Below are 26,283 nucleotides of genomic sequence, written 5' to 3'. Positions count from 1 at the left end.
AAGCTCCCTGTGCCTTATCGGTAAAGTGGAAATAGTAATACTTTATCTTAAGGCATTGTTGTTAGAACTAAATGAAAAATATATCATAAAGCACGTAGTATTGGCTTGAGTCTGTCACCTCGATTCCAGAGCCACTGCTGACCCTCTTCTGGAAGTCTCCATACTCTATTAAATCTTATCTAGGTTTTCTAATATGGAACCTTTAGAAGCAAAATTCTTTTCCTGCTCTGAGTCCCGTTATCTTAATCTTTCGAGAATTCATATCTAACTAGAGTTTTGTTTGTTTGTTTGGGGACCTTTTATAATTAGAGCAATTTAAGGGATACAAGATGAATAAGAAACCATTTGTTTTCAAGGACCTTACAGCTGAGATGAGGAGACAGCTGTGTCCAGCAATTAATTATAAGACGAAGCACTACTTTAAGAGTTCAGATAAAGGTAGGTAGATCCAACTATGATGATGAGCAGAGCTTTGAACCTGAACATTTCTCATTCATCATGTTTTCCGGTTCAGAATCCCCACATTGGAATGTTAGTATGGGGTACGCGCATATAGTTATGGGGATTCAGGCAAATCGAACAGGGAATTTCAACACAGTTTCAAAAACAGAGTATCTGTTGATGTTAATACCTTGGATTAGAGCAAAGAAAGACAAAACAGAGAACTCTTTAGTAAGTACTTATAGGATAACTTCCAGAATTCTCCTTTGGTAGCATTGACAGGGAAGAGCAATGGCACCTACTTACTCTAGAGTTCTACCCTATCAGAAAGTATGGGCGGATTGGTTTACAATCCCTATCGGGGCACTAGCATCCTCCCACATAGCCTATTTAACAACCTGCTCTTACTTCCAATGAATAAAAGATCTTGGTCATGTGCTGTCAATGAGCAGGGTTCCCATCACGAGCCATACTGTATGTGCAGATTACTAGAGGAACACCAAGAGACTGGCAAATACATGGGGAGAATAGATTTCTGGAACTACAGGGGTGTCTAAGGGAGTGGGGAGAATCTTGTACCAATTGAGAAAGGGGCTGGAAGGGCTGCCATCTCTCTGGATGAGAAGAAAGGGAGAGGATAGAGAGAGGAAAGCCAGAGGTAGAAGATTGCCTAAAGACCCATGGGTCTAATTTCCCTGCTGACTTCTTAACCTAAAGGACCTCAAGCTTTGTAAATTGCTTTCTAGGTCAAATCAGTGTCCTTTAAAATCATCTCTAGGTATTGCCTGTCAATGTCTAGAGCTGACAGGAAAAGAAATATCCTGATACATGAGAGGAAACCGAGGCCCAGAAAGAAAAGGGAATTGTTCAGACTCCTTGCAATGGCCTAGTCCACAGTGGCATAATGAACACTACTTCCCTGGCTTTTTTGTCTTTTGTGTGTGGAGAGGGCATAGGTGAATCATTGGTGCGCCTAAAGAAATGAAGACATTTGTGTATCTAAGACAGAGAACCAAAAGCCTGATTTTTCTCTTTGAAAGAGTGGCTAAGCTGGAGTTGCAAGCCCACTTTGCCTGACCTTTATAGCTTTGATAAAGGCAACCTTGATTCATGATGCATGAGCCCGGGTCTTTGAAACCCATAAGAAATGGTTTGTTCATTGAACATGCAAACAAATTACTTTCCAAGGGCTGAAATCTAAACTGACATTAAGCTCTGAGAACATCTATATTTAATTATACATAAAGGCCAGAAAACAATTTGTATCTTAAAATAGTAAAATTAAAAGAGAAGTCCCACCTATGCGAATAATTTATTTCATTGCAACACTACCCTTCAGTTTTGCTGTCATTTGTCTAGATTAGCAGAGCTGGCTTTATCAGTATTTCCAGGACAGCCCTGAAATATGAGCTTAGATTGGAAATAAGCAGTCAGAGTACCTCCCAGGGCACTGGCGCTATACAGTCAGGGAGTGTGTTGGCTTCCAACAAAGTCTGCCTCTCCGTAGGAGGAATAATAATGAAATACAATCTAAGATCATATATTTCTCCTAGGACAGGACTTAGGGGTCAAAACATAGTGGGAAGAAACACAGGCTAGAAAGCACAGAGATACGGATCCTAAGTCTGCCCCGGGGGCAGAATCAAATGCTAATCCACTCTGACCCTCAGGTTCCTCATCTATAAATACAGTGAGAAGCTTGGATCCAGTGATCAAGTTGGAAGCAGAGGGAGAGAATGTGAAATGAAAAACATGAATCAAATAAAAATGGCTGGACTATTTCTAAATATTCTTCAACACTTCCCCCACCCCCGCATAGTAATCTTCCCCTTCAATTGAGCATAGCCTGGAATTGTGGGAAAAGCACTGGACCAAGGATTGGGACATCTGGATTCTCATCCCATCTGTTTCTTGAACTCTTTGTGTTCTAGGTAAAGCTCTTTCCCTCTCTGCCTCTCAGTTTCCCCATCTGCTTCGTGAGAGATTATGGTCCTCACCGGCTCCCCGTCAGCTGGGCGCCCTCTAGATCCATCCCTGACTGACTCAAGCAGGATCTCTCTTGGGGCAGGAAGTTCTGCTGTTGTACCTCTCCTTTGGTCTTTTCAAAGAACAAAAGGTGTGCCTTGGGCAGGAGGGCGAGGGGCCCTGAGTCACGGTCTGTGCAGTGCCCATGTGGCAAACCACAGAGACCGCTGTTCTGAATGTCTGGGTTGTTGCTATGTGGGTCTTTCTCGAACTGTCCAGGAACCTGATTAACCTCATTGATGCCTGTTTGTTTGCATGTTTTCAAACATCCCCTCTCTGGTGGTTTACATGCTGCTTCTCAAGACGTGTCGAGGACATTGGGGCCAGCTCGAATTCTTTGTACTGAGGAGGCCAGGGCTGGGTTGCTTCCAAGATGAAGATGGGGCAGGAGGGAGAGCCACCCATTGCCTGCTTTTCTCTCGGTTCCTTTAGCACACCCAGAGCCTGACAGGCCAACCGTGCTCACAACCTGGAAGCGAGGCCCGGAGTGGCTTGGCCTGGATTTTTTTTATATATAAAGTGGCCGCACGGAGAGCTTAGCAAGTGCTGGCTGCTTGTCATTAGGTTAGTGGCAGCCCAGCGTCAGGGAAGAGAATCTGAACCCTGAGCTGTGGGGGCCGAAGACCCAGCTGTCACCCCAGCTGTCACCTCGGCTGGCCTTGACGGACCTCGCCCTGCTTTCCCTAGTTCCCTGGTCTCTCAGCTGAGGGGGCTGGGCTGATCAGTTGCACCTGTGGGGTTCGGAGGAGGTATCCGAGGAGGTATTCAGAGAGCTGCCTCAGGTGGCGGGGGTGGGGGGGAGGGTGTGGGAGGGGGGAGCAGGCACCATGCAGACCCTTCAACACAGCCCTGGGGCCTTGGGGCTTTGCAGGCCTCGCATTCATGTATTCGAGGTCAGTGGTTCCCACACTTTGCGGTATTGGGACTCCTTGATGTTCTTAAAAATCACTGGGGACCCCGAAGAGCTTTGATTTATGTGGGATCTAGCTGTTGCTATTTACTATATTTGAATTTAAAATGGAGAAAATGTCAAAACCAGGTACTAACTTATTTAAAATCACGAGAAGTCACCTACTACATAGTAATACGAGGAACATATTTTTATGAAAAATCACTGATCTCCAAAGCAAAAAAATTATTAGTAATATTTTCTATTTTGTAAATCTCTTTGATATCTGGCTTCATAGAAGACAGATGGATTCTCATATCAGTGTCTGCTTTCGAGCTGTTTTAATATATTATTCTCGTTGAAGTATGTGAAGAAGATCTAGCCTCACATGAACATCTGCTTGGAAAAGGGAGGACCTCAAGGATCCTCAGGGATGGGTCTTGAAGATAGCCAGTGTCCTCATGCCACACTTTGAGAACTGTTGCTCCACATGAATGGTATCCCTTGGAGTTATACAGTGCTCATCCTGTGCAACGATACATAGCGGTTCTGCTCTTCCCCCTCTGCCTTCACCCCATCCCCTCTTCAAACAGAGCAACTTGGTTTTTATCTGTTTTATATGATAGAGGTTTGGGAGGCTTTTGTTTGAAAAGAGGATTCTGTTTCTAAAAGTGTTTGAAACCCACCCACCCCAATCTTAGGATACTGAAGACCCAAGGATTTGAGAGGTGATTGGGGTCATTGAGATCGTTTCCCTGGGCTTCCTCTTCTCTGAGATTGTGAACTTCCAAACTTTGAGGAGGGGGATCTGAGATCATGCCTCAGTTCTTCCCACACAGTAGCATGTCATCTTGATATGGATAGTCTCAGCTCAGAAAAATGACATCATATGGCTTAGGAGATTTAATGCCACCTCAGCATGGAGCTGACCTGCCAAGGGAGAGACACAGGCTGGAAGAGGAGTAGATTCACTGTTTGCTGAGCTGTCTGATCACTGGGGGCGGCGGGGGGGGGGGGGTGTGACAGGCCCTAAGGGCAAGTTTCAGTGATATACTTATATGTTGTCATCTTTAGAGCTAGACATTCATCATCATTATTTATTTCCTAGGTTTGTGTCAGATCTTTATTCCAGGGGACAGGAGCCGGTGCCAAATATCACAGGATCTAAGTGCCCTCACAACGCATTGACACTTCTTCCAATTTCTTGTCTAATAGAGAATGCCGTGCTGTTCTTTCCCTCACTGCCAGAATCATTATTGATTTCATGTCATTTCTTTCATAAAAATCATCTCCTGAGTTTTGCTGGGTTTGGCTTATAGCTAAGAATGTTCTCCTCCCTCTTCTCTGCTGGGGAAGATGCTGTGAATCCCACTGCTGTGGGTCAGATGACGGTTCCACAGCAATCTCTCCAACCTGCCCACTTTCCCTTTAGGCTGTGACCAAGCACAGAGGTCCCCCCAGAGCTGGAGGGGGAGGGGAGAGCAGCCTCTTCTCTCTGGCCTCATTTGCTTTGTTCCTTCCACCAGCTTAAGCATTAATTAAGAAGCCCAGCCCCAAATGCCTAGCGCTAGGGTCAATCATTTGGGCTAATTGGGTGTCTCCAATTTAATGGAACTCTTCTCTGGAGTAAGAAATAAAACTGAATCTCTGGGAGAAATTGGAACCCTTACAACTTGCTGGTGGGAATGTAAAACGTTGCAGCTGCTGTGGAAAATGGTTTGGCAGTTCCTCAGAAAGTTAAACATAGAATTACTATATGATCCAGCAATTCCACTCTTAGGTATATACCTAAGAGAAATGAAAACACATGTCCACACAAACACTTGTAAATGAATGTTCGTGGCAACATTAATCATGATAATGAAAAAGTAGAGTCAACACAAACACTCATCAGTGGATGAATGGATAAACAAAATGTGATGTATTTGTACAATGGGCTATTGTTCAGCCATAAAAAGGTTTAAAGTGTCGATCCAATGCTATGATAAAGATGAACCTCAAAAACTTTATGCTAAGTGAAAGAAGCCAGACTGAAGAGGCCATGTATCGTATGATTCCACTCCTAAGAACTATTCAAATAGGTGAATCCAGAGAGACAAAAAGCAGATTGGTGTTTGCCAGAGCTGAGGGCAGTGCGAAAGGAGTGACCACTTAAAGGGTACGGATTTCCTTTAAAGGTGATGAAAGTGTTTTGGAACTAGATAGAAGTGGTGGTGACACAACTTGTGAATGCACCAAATGCTACTGACCTGTGGACTTTCAAGTGGTTAATTTCGTGTTATGTGAATTTCATGCCAATAACAACAATGCAAAACAAACAAACAAACAAACAAAAAACCACCTGGATACCTGATTGCTGTCCTTTCTTGGGCTGGTTTCATTCCTGAATGTCTGTGGAATCAGGAACCCAATCTTTAGCCATGAACTTGTCCTGAGTGGAAAATGGGCTTAGCAGACCTTATAGGTCCTGTGGAGCTACTGTGTATGAAGTGTGGCCTTCCACACAGCTGCCTCCCCTGTTGGCTCTTGGAAGGTAGTGGCTATGTCCTGCTCATCCTGGCCTTTTGAGTGCTTTAACATATTCTTGGCATGCCAGAGACATTCAGTGGATGTTTGTCGATCGAATGATTCGATACGTCCGTCACAGCTTCTCATTCATCTCCATTTACCCCCACAAGACTGATAAGAGATCCAACACAGCTGATGCCCAGGACAGACGCTGCCCAGGACAGACGCTGTAGACTTCTCTAGCGTGTAGGGATGAAATTGTTTTGATGCATTTTTTTTGAAAGTTTGGATATCTATGCAGTGGGGTGCTATTGTCTATGAAGAGGAATGCAGTACTGATCCATGTTGTAACAAGGATGATCCTTGAGAATGTTCTGCTAAAGTCAAAGAAACCAGGCACATGAGACAATGTATTATATGATTTCATTTACTTGAAAGTTCCTAAATAGGAAAATCCGTAGAGACAAAGTAGATCAGTGGTGGTCAAGGCCTAAAAGGGATAGGGGGGTATGGTGGTGAGAGTCACAGCATGCTGCTGGCTTTCTTTTCGAAGAGATGAAAATGTTCTAAAATTGTGGTGATGACTGCACACATCTGTGAATACGCTAGTGGCCACTGATTTGTCCACTTGAAGTGGGTTGTGTGGTTTGTGAATTGCATTTCAGCCAAGCTGTTAAAAATTTAGATATATGTTGGAGGAGTGAAGAATAAATGTGAATCCAAGACAGATGTGTTCTTGTTTGGGGGAGAGATCTCCATCCAAGACCTAAAATAACTTTCCTGATATATTCAGAGGGTTTCTCCCGAGAAAGATTCCTTTACATTGGGCTTCCCATACAGCATCAACTCATGGGGGTTTCTAGATCATTACCTACCTGATGAGGGGCTGAGGGCAGAGTAGCTTAAAACCAGAGTGTGAAGGGCAACTGCCAACTGTTGGGAGTTAGAGACTGATCAGAATGTATGTCCCTGAGAAACGAGGATTCAGTTTACAGGAACCCAACGACCTCGTGGTTTCCCTGCTGCCTCTAGGAGAGACACCACCCACTGCCCTACTCCCATTTTGATCAGGAGGAATGAACAAGCAGCCTAATGAGGTGCTATTTGGACAATTAAAAATTCGGCAAGCCCAGCTTCAAATAAGTTCTTCCTGATTCTTCCTTCTACTCTTGGGGACTATCCCTACTACTGCAGTGCCTATCAGCCTTCTTGAAGGAAGTGACACCAATTTGCTGCTACAGCGCTCCCACAGTGGGGCTGAGGAGAGTTGTGTGTGGAGATGGGCAGTGCCTGGTGCTACACTTAGACTTCACTGTTTCCCACGCCTCAGACACCCAGAAACTCCCACAGCATCATCGCCACTTAGCTGAAAGCTTGGAGCCATGGTCCATGGCTCCTCAGATCCCAGGCAGGGAGACTCCTCTCCTAGAAGTGAGCCCATCAGTTCGTGTGTGTGCGCACATGCATGTGTGCGTGCGCACATGCACAGGGATTACAAAACTGCCAGTGGTTATGAGGAAATTGATAGGTTATTCGTGTGTGCCTTGGCTCCCAAGGCCAAGGACAGGCCAAAGGTGCTCTCAGGAAGCCAAGAACCAGGACTGGACAAAGTTTTGTTGGACGTGGGTTTGCGGTTGGGAGCTCACTTACTTGCAAAAAAAATGACCACATCATTTGGCAGTTGGAGGGAACTCCTTTCTATTTGGCAGATGGCCACAGAGCAAGAGGGAGCCAATACATAGTTAGAGGGTGAAAAGAACATAGGCTTTGGGGTCAGATCAACCAACTTATCCAAAAAGCTGCAGGATCTTTGGCAAGTGGCTTCCTGTCTCTAAGGCTGTTTCCTCACCTGTACGAGGAGATAAGAAAGAGCATCTTGCAAGATTATTGTTCTCATTAAACAAAGAGCCCAGGCCTCATGCCTGGATCTCCCGCTGCTGGTTCTCAGCTGGCTCTTTGACTCCCATCCCTGTAGCCCACCCATCGCCACCTGTTAGATGGCCAAGGGGAGAGCAGCAGCACTATGGCAGTAGGAGCCATGTGACCTTGGATATGTCCTTTCTCTCAGGACCTATAAAATGCAGAGGTTGGGTTTATATTCTCTAAGAGTACCTTCCAGCTTTGACAGGTTTCTCAGCTACATTGAGGTCAAATTGTGAACGCCTGGCTCACCATGTCTGAGGACCGGCTCCATTATTTAGCAAATACAATTCTTTCCCAAGGCAACAACTCTCCTCTTACCACCATAAATTACACAGACCTTCTTGGAATGAGGCACTCACCGTAGCCTCTTCCTGGCTTCCTCCTCTCCCTCGTTGGTCATCTTGGACCTTCAGGATTCCGTCTACATCAAATTTAACCATGTTTTCTCCTAGATTAAAAAAATACAGGTGTAAGAGCAAGAAACAGCCCTCACTTCCGTTCTGGAGTGAAAGGCCCGATATGCCTGCCAACCTGGCCCACCCACTGCCACCCAATTTATGTCCCAGGGGCACAGCACAGCTGTGGTGAAGACTTACCGCGGGGTTTCATCTTCAAATGAGCTATGACCTCTCTTCCTCATGTATTCAAGTGCTTGGCACTCACAGCCTGCAAGTTTATCCTGGAATTCAAAATGAAAAACAGTCCCATGAGAACCTTAAAAAGAGGCGAGCAAGGAATCCCTTCTGGGCAGCTGCAAGGCTGGTGCAGGAACTGGAGGGCCACCCGGCTTGTGGGACAGGTGTTCTTGGCCCAGAGAGCTTCTTTCTGCACCGTCACCCTTCCTCAGTGCAGTGGGGAAGGCATCACATGTAGAATCGGGGCCAACTGAGTATTCTCTGGGCTGAACCTGATTGACCTGTAAGCTGAGAAGAAGGATGCCTGCCTCACAGGCACAGGACATTTTAGGGGCTGATGAGCTTGGGTGCTGGCATCCTACAGCTCTGGATTTGAGTTAAGACCTGGGCAAGCCCCCTCAGAGGCTCCATGATGGTAGTAATGAGTGTAGACTTCCGTTCGGGATGAGATGAGATCATTCCTGTCAAGTGCATGGTGTCTGGCATATAGATAGCTCTCGTTAAGTGCAAGCTAACAGTGTATGATTGCTACGATGTGCTGCTTAGGGATCATTTCCAATGATTCTAGAAAAGATATTCCATGTACTCCTCCCGACGGTTTGGCCATCTTGTCTATATTCTATATTCTTTGGAGCAGAAGCCCACAGGGTCTTTTTTGGTACCCGGTTTCGACACATCCGGGAAGACATGAAACTAAGAATCATGTAATAAAAGGGGATCTGTGTCCTCTTGAAGATAAAGGATTTGCCCTAATGGTGGCTCGCCACCTTCACCTTGAAAGATGTCCACAGCCCACGAAAATGTTGAGTGGGTCACAATGTTTCCAAAAGCAGCATATCCATTAATAGGTAAAACTGGGCTTACTTGTTAGTTTTTTTTTTTTTTAATTTTTAAATTTTTGGGGGGAAAGATTTTTATTTGTTTATTTGACAGAGAGAGATAGAGAGAGAGAGGTCACAAGTAGGCAGAGGAGGCAGGTAGAGGGAAGAGGAAGCAGGCTCCCCGCTGAGCAGAGAGCCCCATGCGGTGCTTGATCCCAGGACCCTGAGATCATGACCTGAGCTGAAGGCAGAGGCTTCACCTGCTGAGCCACCCAGGCGCCCGTAATTTTTAAATTTTCACTCCGGTTAACATACAGGGTTATGTTAGTTTGGGGTACGCAGTAGAGTGATCTAGCATTTCCATCCAACGCCCTGTGCTCATCAGGACACATGCTCTCCTTCTTCCACCCTGTCTTCCCCCCACACCGCACCGCCCTCCTGTCTGGTAACCCACAGTGTGTTCTCTAGAGTTAAAAGCTGTTCCCTGGGGCGCCTGGGTGGCTCAGTCAGTTAAGCCTCTGCTTTCAGCCCAGGTCATAATCCCAGGGTCCTGGGATCGAACCCCACGTCGAGCTCCCTGCTCACCGGCGAGCCTGCTTCTCCCTCTCCCTTTCCTGCCACTCCCCCTCCTTGTGCTCTCAATCTCTGTAAAATAAATAAATAAAACCTTTAAAAGGAAAGTCTGTTCCTTGCTTTCTCTCTTTTTTTCTCCCTCTTTTGTTTCGCTTCTTAAATTCTACCTATGAGTAAAATCCTATGGTGTTTGTCTTTCTCTGATTTATTCTGCTTACTTAGCACTGAATTTTAACAATGAAGTCCATTATACAGATGTTTCAATTGCTAGACCCCAGACACTTAAGTCTTTGGGAATATCTGGATAATGAGGAACATTTTTCACCAAAATTGTTAGTTATATTCCATTCAGCAGGTTTAATCGAGCGCCTGGTGTGTATCCTCTGTGAGGTGTTATTGGAGATCACAGTTTTGTTGAGCAAAATGAAACAGGTTACAGACACCCCAAGGAAAATGGAGGAGCTGGGCTTCATAGAAAATTCTATTGACTCAAGAGCCTGTGCGCTCCTCCCCTCTAAGCACATCACCCCTCCACTGACCTGCCACTTCACTCTTCCTTTGGGGCTGCCTCAAGGAAAGTTTCAGGCCAAATCCATCAGCTCCTGCCATACTTGGACTCAGCATAGATGGAAGCTCCTTGCTGAGAATAGGTGACATGTTGGTCCAGAATGATCCAGACTATACCGTCCCACCTGTCTCTCTACATTCTGATCCCATTAGTGACTCAGTTAAATATTTCCCGAGAATGATCTCGATCCTTAGTTTTGCACTGGTTAAATCATTACTCCTTAGGGACTTTTTCATGGTGTGTATTTTAAACATGCTACAATATGAAAAAAGCAGTTGTATCTTGCGTTGGCAGCTTGCCATCCTTTGTGTGTGTCAGCATAAAATACGTGGGGTTCAGTAGAATAGTAGCCCCTTATGGAGCTGAATGTAAAAGGTAGAGTGGAAATCTTCCCTGCCGATTTGAACCAGCGCTGCACTAGCTTTCACTGTAGACCTTCTAGAAATCTGAAATATGGAAACAAAATGAGACAAAATGAGCAACACGCACATACGTACATTTATATTTCTATTCGAAATGAAACCTTTTCAGGCCCTTATTAATACCAAAATCTCTAAGAGATTCTTAACGGTCTGTCTTTCCTTCAAAGACAAAGTATATATGTGATCAAATTGAGGAAATGTATTGCTGGAAACTTCCATACAAATGCAGGTGTTTGCATCACCCGGAGAATTCTAAAACACATTGAAAAATTGCTGTCAACTTTCAATTGATGGAGTCAGGCTTTGTGCACCTTATTTTATAATTCAGACATCATGAGTATGAATGCTTTTCAGGACGGAGAACAAGCCAGATTTTCTTTGATGGCCTTCCATTTTTGGGGGGGTGGGACAGATATTTTGTTTAGTTTGTTCAGTGGCAAAACATTCCTTTCCCTGCTTTTTGCAAGACTAAATTGTCAAGTAGGTGCTTTAGAGATTCCTTCAGAAAGAATATATTGTGACATAGCCAAGGACAGATGAATAGTTAAACCCATCTCCCACCCAAACAGGAATCCCTGGGTCTCCAGATTCTTAATTAGATCAGCACTAGAGGGCACTCTTATGATGCCAAAATAGGAGAATTTTTACTACAAACTGGCGGTCGGAGGTTGGGGTGGGGTGAGGGGGCCTGTTCTGTAAGGAGCTGTAGACAAGGAACAAAGGAGAAAACATCCTATCTTAGGACGGACTGGCTGGCCAACAGCAGAGAAAACACTATTTTGAAAAGCCTGTTTTAACAATCTTCCTCATCAGATCCACTTTGTTTCCCAAATGTGATTGGTATTTTTGGCAATGCAAGACCCAGGTATTAGGCACTATTTCTCAAATGAAAAGAACGTAAGAATCACTGATTATCACCACGTGATGCGATAAAAGTGCCTCTAGGCAGAAAACAGAACACGAGAGAGCAGTTTAGGAAAATGTGTTTACAATTTAACAGCCACTGAAAAAGAAGAATTTAACATCCTCGAGGGGGTTCATGGTTGTGTGCTTGGGTCTGGAGTGTAGTGTGGATGCCTGCTTGCCGGCTGTCCCCAGGTGGTGGTGCTCAGTGGACCTGGGGGTGGGGAATGCGCTCCCAGAGGACGGACCCAGAGGCTTGGGCCCGCTCTTGGCTCTGCCACCCATGTGTTCTGTGATCTGTGGCAAGTCCCTGCCCCTGAGACACCAGTGGTCCCAACAAGATTACCCAAAGTCATCCTTCAGTGGCTCAAAGTCTGGGGTAGATGATCACAGGAAGAATTTCCACTGTCATTTATTTATTGGCTACTTGTGATCTAAATCTAACCATGGGATAGAAAGTAATCCATGCTCTCAGTAGAGATGGGACCCAAAGGATTGGCCAGCCCAAAGGGCTCAGATGCCCATGTTAGCTACTTTTTTTTAGGTTTACTGCCCAGTCCAAATATAGCCTTAGTTACCACATTTAAGCCATCTTTAGCGCCCGCCCTCCAAAAATTGGCTTATTACACACAAGTGAGGTAGGTGATTCCTGTCTTATGCACTGGGCACTGGCCAGAATCACTCTGGCGTGCCCTTGTGCAGTTTTCTGAGGAGCCAGTGGGTGGTCTGGTGATCTGATGGGAAGAAGGGGCCCCTGAAGACAAACTAGTCCAGTCTGCCTTTGGTCCCAGAGTTTCTAAGAACCACTCAAGAGTGTTTCTCTCTAGGCCTCTGTAAGAACCCAGGCTATACTTCATTGGAATGTTCCCGACTGAGTCAAATTCCTTATAAAGTCTTAAAGTGTTAGAATGAACAGGGGCCTTTGGGAAAGCACTTAGTCCAGCACTTTTACTGTGTAGACGAAGAAACGGAGAGCCATCTTTCCTGTGGGAGGAGGGCCTTGCCAAGGATCACACAACAGAGTTGTCATGGGGACAATTTTTTGACTTTTAGTCCATGCCTCTTTCTCTTACCTTGTGCTGCCAGTACCTTTCCCCACCCACAGTGACTCCAGGGAATAAGAGACCAGTGGCTATTAACCAAAGTGTTTTTGATAGAGCTAGAATAGCTCTATCATATATATTATATATGTATATAATATATATATGACACATACATGTGTCATATATTGCATGTTGTATGTATTGCATTGAGGTGGTATAAATGGAAGGGACCAATCCTTATCAAAAATGTGTCCTCTCGGGGCGCCTAGGATGGCGCAGTCGGTTGAGCATCCAACTCTTGGTTTCAGCCCAGGTTGTGATCTCAAGGTCGTGGGATTGAGCCCCGAAACGTGCTCAGCATGGAGTTCTGTTTGGGGTTCTCTGTCCTTCTTCCTTGGCCCCTCCTGCTTATGCTCTCTTTTTTCTCTCTCTAAAATAAATAAACACCTCTTTTAAAAAATGGGTCATTTCTAAATGTTCTAGGACTGGAGACTGAATCATTAAAAGGTCATTTCTGTGGTTCTGGAAGACTCTGTAGTCAATACTGTTGCCCAAAGGCCAAGGATAAGATTGAAATCCTTGTCAACTGAAAGAGAAAGTAGGCCAGGAAAATGGTCCTGGAAGCCAGGTTTAGTATCTTGGGGGAAGAGGACTCTGTGGAAGGAGCAGTCAAGACAGACCCAGGAAACCTGGCCTTTTACCTGTAGGTGTCCTTGGACACTTGGTTTGAAAAGCCTGTTCTGTTCCCAGAATAACAAGATGTAACAAGACGGCGTAGTGACGGGGGTTGGGATTCCTGACACTGGTCTGCCCTAAATTCCTATGTTTCTGGACCATTTTCTGACTTGTCTCTTCCCCAGATGAAAATAATCATGCATCAGAGTTCTTGAGTCCTGTCTATGGACCCCCTGCTCTGCTCTACTGAATTCCATGCCTGATGTCTTCTAATCCTTACATTGGCCTTTCTATACAGGTTATTTTCAGGTGCTTTCTGCTCTGTTGGACCAGCCCCTTTCCATACTGGTTGTTCAGTATGTTGAATGTCATCACTGGTGTGGGCACAATACTTGTCCCCATTTTGCAGGTGTGGGAGTCAAGGCTGGGAGCTTAATGCACCTTGGCAGAGTCATGCAACCAGACTCGAACCCAGTCTGTGCACTTACTCTGTGGTCCCTCACCATGTCTCAGGCTTGTGTGTAAGCAAAAGTTGAGGCCAAGCATTTTAACTCAAGGAACGAAGACAAGTAGCTTTTTTGCCTAGGGCCTTAAGAAGCACTGGAGCCTTTCCCCGTCTTCTCCATTTCTACCCTCACCCCCTCACCAGTTTGAACAGGAATCCTTTGCCTGGGGCCTTTTGGCCATGGGCCCCTTTCCCATTTAGGGAACCCAATATAGCTTGCAGAGTAAGCTTTTTTTCACTAGGATATACTGTATTTGACCTTCAAAGACCAAATGAGGATGTAGCCCAAGGTCTGCACGGAGGTGGTGGGTAACTGAGCAAAGCAAACCCAGATCACACCCAGGATTGGGGGAGGCATCCTAAATGGGGCAAAAGGTGGGAAATCAGGGGCCCAGCAACTCATGGTATGGGGGCTGTCAAGAGGGTGAGAAAACCAATCCAGTGTTAGAAACTAGAGTGGGTGAATGGACCATTTGCTTGGCAGCTCTGCCACAGGGATAGGTAATTGGTTCCTGCAGAGTGTATTATCCACCACAGATTTGCAATCAGACCAAAACAATGTCGGTATGTTTTTTTTTTTTTTCTCCAAACTACCCTTTGCAAAATCGGAGCATCTGTGTAGCCTTTATCTGGGAGTGTGTGGATCTTTCTGCTGAGATTGACAGCAATCACCAACAGCCCAGGATCCTGGCAGATGAAGAAGCTGCATAAGCAGAAAGAGAAATGGGGGGGTCAGTTGTGCATCAATTAGATTTTCAATTAAGTTTCCTTGTGTAACTTTTCTATCCTAAAGAAGTGGCCATTGTATGTTTCACATAAACAAAGCTGTTTCCCTGGACAGAATGATGATCAGCTGCATTTCAACACGGCTGTTACTGTTTCGGCCATATTCCCATTTATGCATCGGCTCAGAATGCTGGGCTCTGGGCTCTTAGAATGTTGGGCTCTCTCTTAACTCCTAATAGCGTGTTGCACCAAGAAAAGGACTAGAGATTGCTGTATTCTTAACAGATTTGGCACCAAAATAAATGGTGAAACTATTAGAGAATTGCAGAAGAGACTTTGCCCATGATCAAAGGAGTGTTTGGTAAAACTAGGATTTAGAAACCAGGTATCCTGATGTTCAGGCCAGGGATCTCAGATTTTTACAGCTTTCGAAAGTCTTCTACATCTTCATTTGGATCCTTAATATCAAAGTGAATAGATAGCTTTATTAATTTTTTTTTAAGTTTCTGAAGCCCTAGGCATCTACCCTGAGAATATAAAGCCCAGGGGGCTGGTGTTACCATTGGAGGTTTCCAGTTAGCATGAATCACCATGTGGATTTCCATGGCCCCCGCGTCTCCCCCAGTTCCCATTTTTCCAATGATATATATGTATCCCCTTCATTTTCATCTTTTCCTTTCCTTGTTAATTTAACATTTAGGCCGTAGCTGTCACTTGAGGAATATTTAGTCACATCTTCTCAAACCCCAGCCCCGAGGTGGTTACTCTTTGTTGCTTCTTGTCTATCCAGTGAAGACTCTATCTGGGTCATGGTCATGAGAATTCCTTTTGTCCACCAACTGCTTTCCTAGGACATGACATGCCGAGGGGTGATGAGCCCGATCTCAGAGTGCCACCCAGGCTAGCTGTCATAGAACACCACAGCATACAGTGAGAAAAACTCTTCGTGTTTTTACAGCATTGCCAAATGCAAGCATGGGGAGTTCTAAGGACAACAAATGGCCCAGCTGTAAAGAAGTCTTTCAGCCTTATGTTGGGGGGTGGACTTCCACAAGGCAAATTTGCTAATGCAAATAATGGCAGCCCCTCCAATCAAAAAAGAGAATTCTTTCTAATTCAGTTGTTGAATCTGATGCCATTGGATATGTTCTTTGTACACAAATAAAGACATAAAATGGGGGAGAAACTTTTCTAAGGCTAATAACATACAGTACATTTCTGTGGAACTTTTGTCCGCAAAGATGGCTTAAAAAAAATCTTCCATGAGATTATAAATTTCCTGAAGGCAGGGATTTGTGTCTGTTCTAGTCACTGCTGCTGCATCCTCAACCCCTATAATGTCTGACACATGGGAAACACCAAACTTGTTTGTGATTTGTTTAGTAAATGTATTTGACATACAATATTTGAGATGTACTGTGTTCATTTAATACAGCCATGTATACTGTAATATGATTGCCATTGTAGAGATATCTAGCATCTCTGTCACGTTATACAATTACCTCTTCTTTTTATTTAAAGAGCCTTTTTAGGGGCACCTTGGTGGCTCAGTCAGTTAAGCATCTGACTGGATTTCAGATCCAGTCCTGATCTCAGGGTCCTGGGATCGAGCCTTGGGGCCTTGGGCTCTATGCTTAGCATAGTGGGCTTGAGATTTCCTCTTTCCCTCCCTTTGCCCCTCCTCCCACTCACACTGTCTGCTCTCTCTCTCCCTCTCCCTCTCTCTCTCTCTAAAATCAATCCATCAATCAATCTTTTTTTTAAAGAGCCCTTTCAAAAGATTCCCTTCAAACGCCTGGGAGACTCAGACAGTTAAATGGCTGCCTTCGGCTCAGGTCGTGATCCCAGGATCCTGGGATTAAGTCCCGCATCGGGCTCCTTGCTCAGTGGGGAGCCTGCTTCTCCCTCTCCCTCTGCCTGCTGCTCTGCCTGCTAGTGCACACACTCTCTCTCACTCTCTCTGTGTCAAATAAATAAATAAAATCTTTAAAAAAATAAACAAAAGATTCCCTTCAAGAACATTCCCAAAAAATAAACAAAAGATTCCCTTCAAGAACATTCCCAAAGAGTGTATGTATGAGTTTAAAATGGGTTCATAAAGTTAATTCATTTTTTCTAATCAATATGCTTTTCCTTTTTTTTTTTTTCCTTCACCTTTTCTCCCCATGACCTTTGATTCACTTCTGATGACTGCCCACCCTTCTGGTTGATGCACCTGTAACGTCTTTTTGGATCACCCTTGAATATTCCACTTCTGGCAACCTGGATTCTCAGGTAAGGCAGTGAACTTCCAAAAGTCTCAGTGCAATCATCAGGCAAACTTTCATAGGCAGTTGAGAAATTTACATAGAATTTTTTTTTAAATCTCAAGAGATAATAGTTGCCCTGATCGAGTTAAATGTGGTCCAGTTCCCATATAAATCAATTATGTGCATACTTCTATTATTTGAGGATTTCTATTAGTGCAGTAGAATGAAAATTATGGTTCTGGAATGTGCTACCTATTTGACTTTGGAATTTCCTAGTACTGAGAATCAACATATACCTTAATGGTTTGTTTGTTTGTGTTTTTTGTCATTTTTTTAAAATTTTTCACCCAAAGTTGTGTTACTTTATGTTCATGAGGCTGAGTGCAGTGAAAGAGGTCCTAGCCTTTCTTCACTGTGTAGGGAAACTAGGTCATGGGGTAGCTCAGAACATTCTAGATTACTTCTTTCTTGCGGCTGGAATGGAAGAAGAGCACATCGGGCCCTGGATGGTAAGTCAGCTAATGGGTGTGTCTTGTCTACCAGAGCTTTTGTCAAGCTCACCAACTACATCACTTGTTTCTCATAACATTAGTTTTTCCCATAGTCTTAACAACTCACCGAACCAGGGAAGAGGGCCTTATCCAGGAACTGATGTTAAGAGTCTTACACTACTTCTCAAATAATGAGGCAAAAGCTCTGCTGCTGGCCAAACAATTAAAAGTCTTTCTTAGCTTACTTCTAGAGGCTTCAGACATACCCAATGTGAAGAAGCGCTTGTCCCATGAAAATGTACAGGCTATCTAACTTGCTTTGGGCACAAATGTGTTATTACATTGTGATACTCCTCATCCTGGCTTAATATACAATGAAAGGCTAATTTGAGTCCACTTGAACCCTCAAATTAACAATTGACCCATGCACACATTCTCATTCCCTGCTAATATCAGAAATTCATCTAATAGAATTAGCATTTTGTAACTCTTAAGATGTATATTAAGAAAACAGCTAAGACTATTTTTTTTTTTTTTTTGCATGGAGAAACATTGCTTACTTTCGTGGATGACTTGCATTTGGGGAAAGGGACTGGAGGGATGATTTATGTATCACTGTGTGTGCACTTTGAGTTTTCATCTTTTCGAAGAGCGTCAGCAAAGTCTAATCATTCTTTTCCTTCGGCTATCTGTGTTTCATATATGACTGATGATATCAAAAAAATATCAGAAATTCCTCCTAGGTCGTTTTCATCAGGCGTTTCCATGTTAGTGATGCCATAGCATTTGGTTCTGTTTGGTTTTTGGTTTATTGACCTTTGTGTTTCACTTAGATGGCCATCACTTGAGGGAAAGGGTAAGGAACGAGCATGACCGAGTGACAGATCATCTTCAGCCAATAGCCCGCCAGAGGTCTGGCTCTCGCATTGTCTTGCCCATCTGAGTCCCCTGATTCCTAATCCCCCACTCCTGGGGAGGAGCACATAGGGAGCAAAGTGGAGGAGCCATCCATGAGTTGTTTCCTTGTGGTTTGGGAAACTGGAAAAATAACACACTAACAAAGCAAAATGGAAAATGTTTATTATTTTAACTCCTCTCTGACCAAGTTCTTGCTAGCACCTGGTTTTACTGTTCCTTTAACAGGTGGAGGATTTTTCAGATTCTAGATGCAGCAAGGTAAGTGAAAATGTATTTTTAGTTTAACTGAACCCCAGTAAGCTAGAACAAACAGACTTTAGAATCAATTATTGGTTTGATTTCAGTACAATGAATAGTTTGGTTTTGGCTTGGACAAATTCTTTCCCGGGCTTTTTTTTTTTTTTTTTAAGTTTAAATCAGCTGAAACAAGCCAGGCATGTAGTCTCAGGTCTGTAAAGCTGACCCAGTGCAGAAGTGGGATGGATGCTCAGGGCCAGCACCCCAGACAGTCGGGCAGTGGGTCATTAGCTCCTTTTTCTCTTTGCTGAAATAAGATGACATGGTAGTTTTTGCGAAGAACATGCCACCATCGACAAAATGTTTTTCTCTGTGTTTCAGGCATGCCTGCCTGTCACTAGGCTGGTTGGTGGTTTAGGAAACAACTAGGTCAGCATTTCATCGAGGGAAAAATCAATTATTTGAAAACATCAGGGCTTTAAAAGTGTGTAAATATGGAGCCTTGCAATGTAGAGTAACCCTAGAGGTGAGGGGCCTTTATGACAAGAACTCTGCAGCAGAGCAAATTCTAACGAAACACAGCAAAGTTCTTAACTGCAGGGATGCAGAACACAAATGTTCGAGAACACTCCAGAACAGCACCTTTGCAGTACCCTCATATCACAACCAGGGCTAAAGAGAGTAGTGAGAATCATTAGCTAGTTTGTCAATGTGTGCACTAGTTGCTTGGCATGCAGGTTTCTAAGATCATGATGCTCACCAGTGCTATATTTGGACTATTACAGGTTTGTTGGCACCAGAAATATTTACCATTGTCTTTGCTTTCTCTTCCAGTCCACTGAATTCCCATCCTAATACTCCCGGGCCTAAAGGGTTAGGGAGCAAAAGTGGTAGCCTTGGGATTCCTCCACAAGGGGCTGATTCTCATTCAGATAGAATTGATGCACCACTTCTTAAATGCCCAGTTTGGCTTTCAGGAGCTGAGCTTCCATATTCTCATTAGGGCCTTGGTGGATTCAACAGCTGAGAATAGTAAATTCAGTCTTTAATTCTGTGGTCAGATTGCAGTTCCTTGGGATAAATGGTATTGACCCACATAGACCCCTAGTCATACAATATGAGTATGGGAGGGCATTTAAAGATTATAGTGGGGTGACTGCTTAAGCCCCATCTCTGCTTTGAGCCCTGATTTCCTTATCTGTAAAGTCAGAGAGTAGAAGATCAGTAAGATAATGGCCAATAACATACAGGCTATTATCCCAGGAATTGCTTTAATGGGGGAAATGTTGAGAATTTTGTTTTCATTTTTCTTTAAAATTTACTGCATGATAGAAGCACGTATCTCTACCGGTTTTGCTGTATCACAGAGTGAATCTTGATGTGCTCTGTTTTGATTATGGCTCTGATGAGTTTGACTAGAAGTCATTGTCAGAGCAATTGATGCCTACTCTTTGTTTATGAGAAAGGAAGAAAGGTATAGATGGGGAGATGGAGAAGAAACAGCTTTGGTAAATGTCACTGGGGCCATTTTAAATGCTGGTGGGCTGAATGATACATGAAAACCATTTGCAAGGCTAGGATATTTTTCAGCCACTAGTAAAATAATAAAGTAACGATTCATTTGGTAATCCCCGCTGCACATGCAGTTTGAGAAATATACAAGATTATGATGATCTCTGCCTCATAATTAACAATTTGCATAAATGCTTGCTATTATTTAGTTGTCTGAATGGATTCTGTAATCCAGGGAAAGAAGGGAACAATCAGTGGAAGCCATCCCAAATGTCTTGTATTATTGCTACACACATGCACAATTAACAGTGATACTAATTGTTTCACACCAGAACCTCATTTGTTTTTCTATAGACAGCAAAAACATTAATTGCCAGAGTGTCACTCTCTCTCTCTCTTTTTCCTACAGCCAGCCATATTATAAGGTCTGCAGTTGCTTGTAAGCAAATGATTTGGCTGGATTTTCAGTGTATCATTCTGTGGTGGAGTTTCCAAGTGTCTGTTTAAATTAGCAATCAACAGTTCGAACAACCAAAGATGATTTTTATAAGATTTTAACTGTTGGCCTCTATGCATTTAATAAAGAAAAGGGTGCTGACATACCAACCAGTTCTGCTGCTGCACTTGACATTCCATTCCACACTCCATACTCCATATCTTTAAAATTATTGGCATGAGACACACCCATGAGAATCACAAAAGCTCGAGGCTGGAGGAGACCTTTAGATCACCTGTCAAATTCCTTCACTTTTCAAAGGAGTTGGACTGTCAATCATTTCGATGTCAGGAACAACCATCGAATCAATGATGCCCCCCACTTTTTTTTTTAACGTTTGAACCATTGGGAGCTATTATAGCAAATACATTTAAACGATAACAGGATGCTTTAGAATCCTATGGCTTCAGCTTCTTTTCTAAAAAGCTGGATCAGATTTTTTTAAAATATGCCTCCGTAAGGTTACCCTAAACATAGCCATCGTGTTGACTGTATATGTATGAAGGGACGTCAAAGCACCTGGCAATGGGAGACCGTCAACCACTGTCCGCTCTTTCCTCCTCGTGCACAGAGGACCCAGCTCACATCAGCATGGTGCAAGCGTCACTCCAGTGCCTTTAAAGTCAGTCTGTCCCCCGGTCAAGTCCTGATGCTGCCACTTTCTCACAAGTGTGACCGTGCATAACTTATTTAACTTCCGTGGCCCGTCAGATTCTGTACATGTAAAGTGTAATCACTTTATAGCTTTGTTGCAAAAATTAAGTTGAGATCAGGCCTATCAAGCACCTGGCACTGTTCTTGGCAGGTTATAAGCCATCAGTACGTTGTAGTGGTTATTACCACCATTGTCTTGCACGCACAGTACAATCTTTGGGGTACACACATATACACTTAACCACATCTGCAAGTGGGCACACGAAGTCCACAAGAACGACATTGGAAGTCTGCTTTCCTAACAGTCATTTTTGACCACCATGTTTCCAAATCTTCTGGCTTCTTCTGTGGCCTCAGTCTTCTTGAACTCTTTGAAGTTTCTGGTGTTTTTGCACATCTTCTCTAGGCCGAAAGCATTCATCATTTATCTTGGTTCACCTCTCTTCTTCTCAATGCTTCTTAAGTTTCCTTTGTTGGGATTTCTTTTAGAAGCGCGTGCACACACACACACACACACACACACACTCACACAGCCTCTCCCTCCCCACTCATGTGTTTAAATGGAGCCATTTCCAAGGTCCTGTCATTGATCTGCTTCTCTTCTCTTGCTCTGTTCTCATTCTGGGTAACTTCATCTCCCCACATGGCTTCACCTTTCACCTCTACACTAATGATTCCCAAATTGACCTCTCCAATCCTTAACTCGTTCCGGAGCTCCAGGCTAACTCCAATTTCCAATTGCCTGCTGAGCATCTCCAGGGCAGGATATCCTAGGAGGCAAGTGTAGTCTGGCTTTTGTCATCCTGACTCAGGAGTATGGATGGGGGAATCTAGCTTCAAGAAGCAGGAAGAGTCGAAAACACGGAAGAAGGGCTGCATATTAGTTCCAGCAGATGTGAAAGGAGTCTAGGTTAAGAAAGTGGTTCAAAATGCATTTTCCAGGGAAAGCGAGACAAGGTAACTCTGTCTTTCTGTTACAATGAACTTGAAGATGTAAACTGCAGCTCAAACTTTAAAAGTATATGTTTTCTAGGGATAAGGGAACAGCTTCCCTAATGAAGATTGAGTTCAATTTTTAGGTGCTGGAAGGCTGGCATGTTTGAGGGAAATGTTAATTAAAAATATCTTTCTAGAGATGATTTTTATGGTTAATCTTGCTTCAGGGTATTGTTACACAGACACGCACGCCAGGAGGAAGGATAATGTATTCAACCCGAAGGATGAGTATGTGGGAATTTGGAGAGCACGTGCATGCCTAGATAGGTACACACACGGTGGGTCAGATGGGCCCAAAATTTTTGAATGTGTGAACATAATTCTATCAGAAGGTAGATATTTTTTTTTCTTTGATTCATTCTGAAAGTATTGAATACGTGGTAGAGGCCATGCTGTCTGTGGACCAATGGGACTGTGAATATAAAACATATAAAGCATCTGTCTTAACTGCATAATACATTTTTCTTTAGATATATGCAAGTACACTGAGAGTTGAATTTGGTCTAGAACTATCTGCAGCATGTGGCAGACTGTTCGATGACTTTAACCTTGCGGACAATCTTAATGACCAAAGAGGAACTTAAGGGAAATAAGACAATGCTAAAGTGGGGAAAGAACATGCATAAATTCGAATTAGGAATTGATTACTTCCTTTAAATTTGGTAAATACTGAAGTACTTTGGGGTTTTACATTTCTAGCTAGCTTTCAGTGTTTCAGGCCAGAGTAAGAATGATTGTGTTGAACTTTAAAATTTATATAGAGCAAAGGGATAGACAAATTCTGGTTAATTCTTATCGTATTCTTTGTAATTCTTTGTAGAATTCTTCGTAAATGAGCTGTTCTCACAGCAACTACTGAGCCAGCTTGTAGCTTCAGCACAGGGAACAGTATTCCTTTTGAAGAAGGATGACCCCATTCCTAAAATTACTGACATCCTTCTAGTTGAGTTACCACCCCATGGAGTCTTCAGAGGCCATCTTAGCATCCAAATTGTAATGGGCTCTGTCAGCGGGTGAGATCTTGGCCTTCATGGTGTACCCCAGTCTCCTCTTCTGAAATTTAGCTTGACCTTTTCCTTTTGTTTGCAAGTCTTAAATCCAAGTGTTCTTAGTCCCAGTTGTCAATTTTAATGTCTGCTTCATGATCATTCTTAATTCCCAAGATCCTTGTGGCATCTGTAATCCTGAAAACCTACTCTGATGCCCCCAGAGTTCTTGCTATGGGAATTACATCAGCACCTCTTGCCTTTGGAAACTCTTATAATAATGCTGCATATATTGCCTGGTGTTATTTTTTTTATTTTTGCTCTAAAGTAGTTAGAAACATTGGTATACTTCCCTTGTGATTAAAAGTAAGAATAATAAAACCATACTTGAATTTATAGTCTTGGATGTCTTTGTTCTTGTCATTTGTATCAACCATAGTCTGACTTCTTTTACCTTGATCATATTTATTCATTCAGTATGCATCTGCTGAGTACTTCATGTTTAAGCACTATTCTAGGCACTGGGGACAATAAGACAGACACAGTCCCTATCCTCGTCTTTCTTTCTTTCTTTCTTTCTTTCTTTCTTTCTTTCTTTCTTTCTTTTTAAAGTAGGCTCCATGCCCAGCATGGAGCCCAATGTGGGGCTTGAACTCATGATCCCAAAATCAAACACCTGAGCTTAGATCAAGAGTTGGACACTTAACTGACTAAGCTACCCAGGTGCCTTACTGTTCTTGTGTTTCTTAAGGGGTATACGCACGTATGTTGGAGGGAAACTGAAAATAAACAAGTATACAAGTAAATGAATATGCTAATCTCAGAGAGAGATAAGTGCCATGAAGAAAATAAAGCAAAGTGGATGGATGATGATGGGATGGGTAAGGAGTGATCTGGCTGAATTTTGCTCTTTGCCTATGTCCATTTTGTACAGATCTCACTATTACTTTGTCTGGGCCCTTTGGTTTCCTCTATTTCATAGTAGATTTGATACTAATTCTGATTTTGCTCTTTCTGGGTACTCTATCCTTGGGACCACCTTCCCCTAGCTAGTTCTGAAATAGTACCCAATATACCCTCTTATTAGACTTTTCTTGTCCTTGTCAGCATTAGAATTTGACAGGTTCCTCCCTCCCCTGTCCTAGAAGGTCAATGGGCTTATTACTCCCTTAATGATATTTCACTTGATCACTCAAGGCATTTTTTGTTACTTAGACAAACTACCCATCAAAAGAAAAACACGAGCATTGAAAGTTAGTAATTATGGTGGCATTTGGCTTTTGTCCACTTCTGCAGAGGGAAGAGCCCTGGACTGGGAGTAGGAAGACCCAAGTGCCAGTCTTCACCACTACAAATGGTCTATATGAGCTGAGACAGATGACTTCCTCTCTGAGTCTGTTTTTTCACTTCTAAAACCGCTGTTCAAAGTCTGTGGTCCCTAAGGTTCATTCTAGCTCTAAAGTGGTACAATTAGTTGTTTTCAGAGACACGGGCCAAAATTTCTTTCCAACAGTCTGTGTGATTTTGTAAAGTGGATGTGTAGGAACATTTTCTAGTATAATCAGAATTACTTAGATTAAGCATAAGTTTTCCGGCAAAAGGCAGCTTTACAATTCTTGTAAATGTCACAAGAAGTTAAAACATTGCTTCTTGTTTTAACCTCTGCCAGCTAGGGCAGCAATTTAACACCACAGATGCAACCGTCAGCTTCTTAAATGTGAATATCTGAAAGTTCACTGTCTTTTCAGCTTGCCCACAGGAAAGTTTCAAAAAGAACCAAATACCACTAAAATGAAGGAAGGCATGTTAAATTGTCTTCAAAATGACATGAGGCGTGTTGCCCTCTAGTTGAGTCAGGTGCCAGGAAAAGCACGTTAACCCTTAGAGGGCCACTTCGGATGTTTCCAGCCATCACTGGACCATCTTTGCCGGCACCTCGGTGAAGCTCAGTGAGGAACTGAGGTACAAGTTGGGAGGTTTGCCTTCCCTGACTTCCCCACACCTTCCTGCATCTTCTGCCCTGGACTTTTTGGGAGAAAATGGGGAAGCAGGAAGCGTGGCTGCAGAGAAGGCAGACCCGATAGGAAGTCACCACCATTACAAGGACTCTTGGAACTCTCATCTCTGTTGGCACTCTTCTACTTCTGATTCCAACACTCCACCATGTTCTGAACACAGCACGATTCGGGGAGTGCTGTCTCTTAAAACCCCAGAGAAAAGCTGGCTGTTATTTTTGTGGCAAGGGAGTGTGAAGGAGAAGAGGATCCAAGAGGGCTTAGAAACTCCAGGAAGTGCCTGCATAATTTCTGGTCACAGGATTTGGACACAGAAGAGGAAAAGTGGCTTATGGGAAAAGGTGAGGAGGGAGTTCCCGTAGGGCTCCAATTTAAAAGGCCGTAATGTGGTGCAGATGAGGAAACAGATGCCCACCAAGATCAGGACTCACCTAAGTACACGCGGTGAGTGGCAGACTCAACACAAGAGCCCAGGTCAACGGCCTCCTGTTGGGCCCCTTGACTGGCGGTTGCCTATACTAACTGCTCTTGGTTGCTTACTTTTTTGTTCCCTTCTGCTGTTTAATCTTTGGTGCTACTTCTGTTCACAGCACTTGTAATTCATTATTCTCAAAGAAATATATCAATGAAGGTGAGCGAAATCCCTTAGCAATAGGTAAAGCACGTTTTGATCTGGAGGGTTTGGGGTCACTGACAGAAGAAGGTGCCATCGAGGAGAGAGTGGCTGGATTGCAAATGGAGCCCAAGACTCAAGATTCACTGGAAACAAATGCTGAAGGGAAGATTGTGGCTCTAGGCTGGGGATCCACAGTCAAACATATACACCATTGCTTTAATACCCATTTTTTATTACAGCTGGATCTCATTCTCCATTGAAAGATGCAAAAGTCTTTGATTTTAGGTTCTCAGTTCCTTAAATCCTTTTCCCAGGTATATTTGTTGCCTCTGCCTTATCTTTCTATTTCACTATTCTAGATTTTTTTTTTTTTTTTTTGTCTGCAATATCTTCCATGTGTTTGGTCTCAATGTCTTCTCTGGGGCATTTGTAATATAGCTACATTTCACTGGAGAT

At 43.4% G+C, this 26,283-nt stretch overlaps 1 protein-coding gene across 6 annotated transcripts in view; it reads left to right on the top strand.

The window, feature by feature from the left end:
- Positions 1-26,283, top strand: part of HS6ST2 (heparan sulfate 6-O-sulfotransferase 2) — a 280,230-nt gene that overhangs the window by 179,433 nt on the left and 74,514 nt on the right. For 4 of the 6 annotated variants that reach the window (XM_032330790.1, XM_032330788.1, XM_032330793.1 and 1 more), the window contains exon 3: positions 18,541-18,573. The exons of the other annotated variants lie outside the window; for them this stretch is intronic. In XM_032330790.1, coding sequence (XP_032186681.1) covers positions 18,541-18,573 — 33 coding nt within the window. The remainder of the gene's footprint in view (positions 1-18,540; positions 18,574-26,283) is intronic. 6 annotated transcript variants of the gene reach the window in all.

This window comes from Mustela erminea, chromosome X (genome assembly GCF_009829155.1).
Source record: "Mustela erminea isolate mMusErm1 chromosome X, mMusErm1.Pri, whole genome shotgun sequence".
In the NCBI taxonomy this organism is placed as follows: domain Eukaryota; kingdom Metazoa; phylum Chordata; class Mammalia; order Carnivora; family Mustelidae; genus Mustela; species Mustela erminea.
The sequence above is the reverse complement of the archived record's forward strand: the minus strand, read 5'-3'. Positions and strand labels throughout refer to the sequence as shown.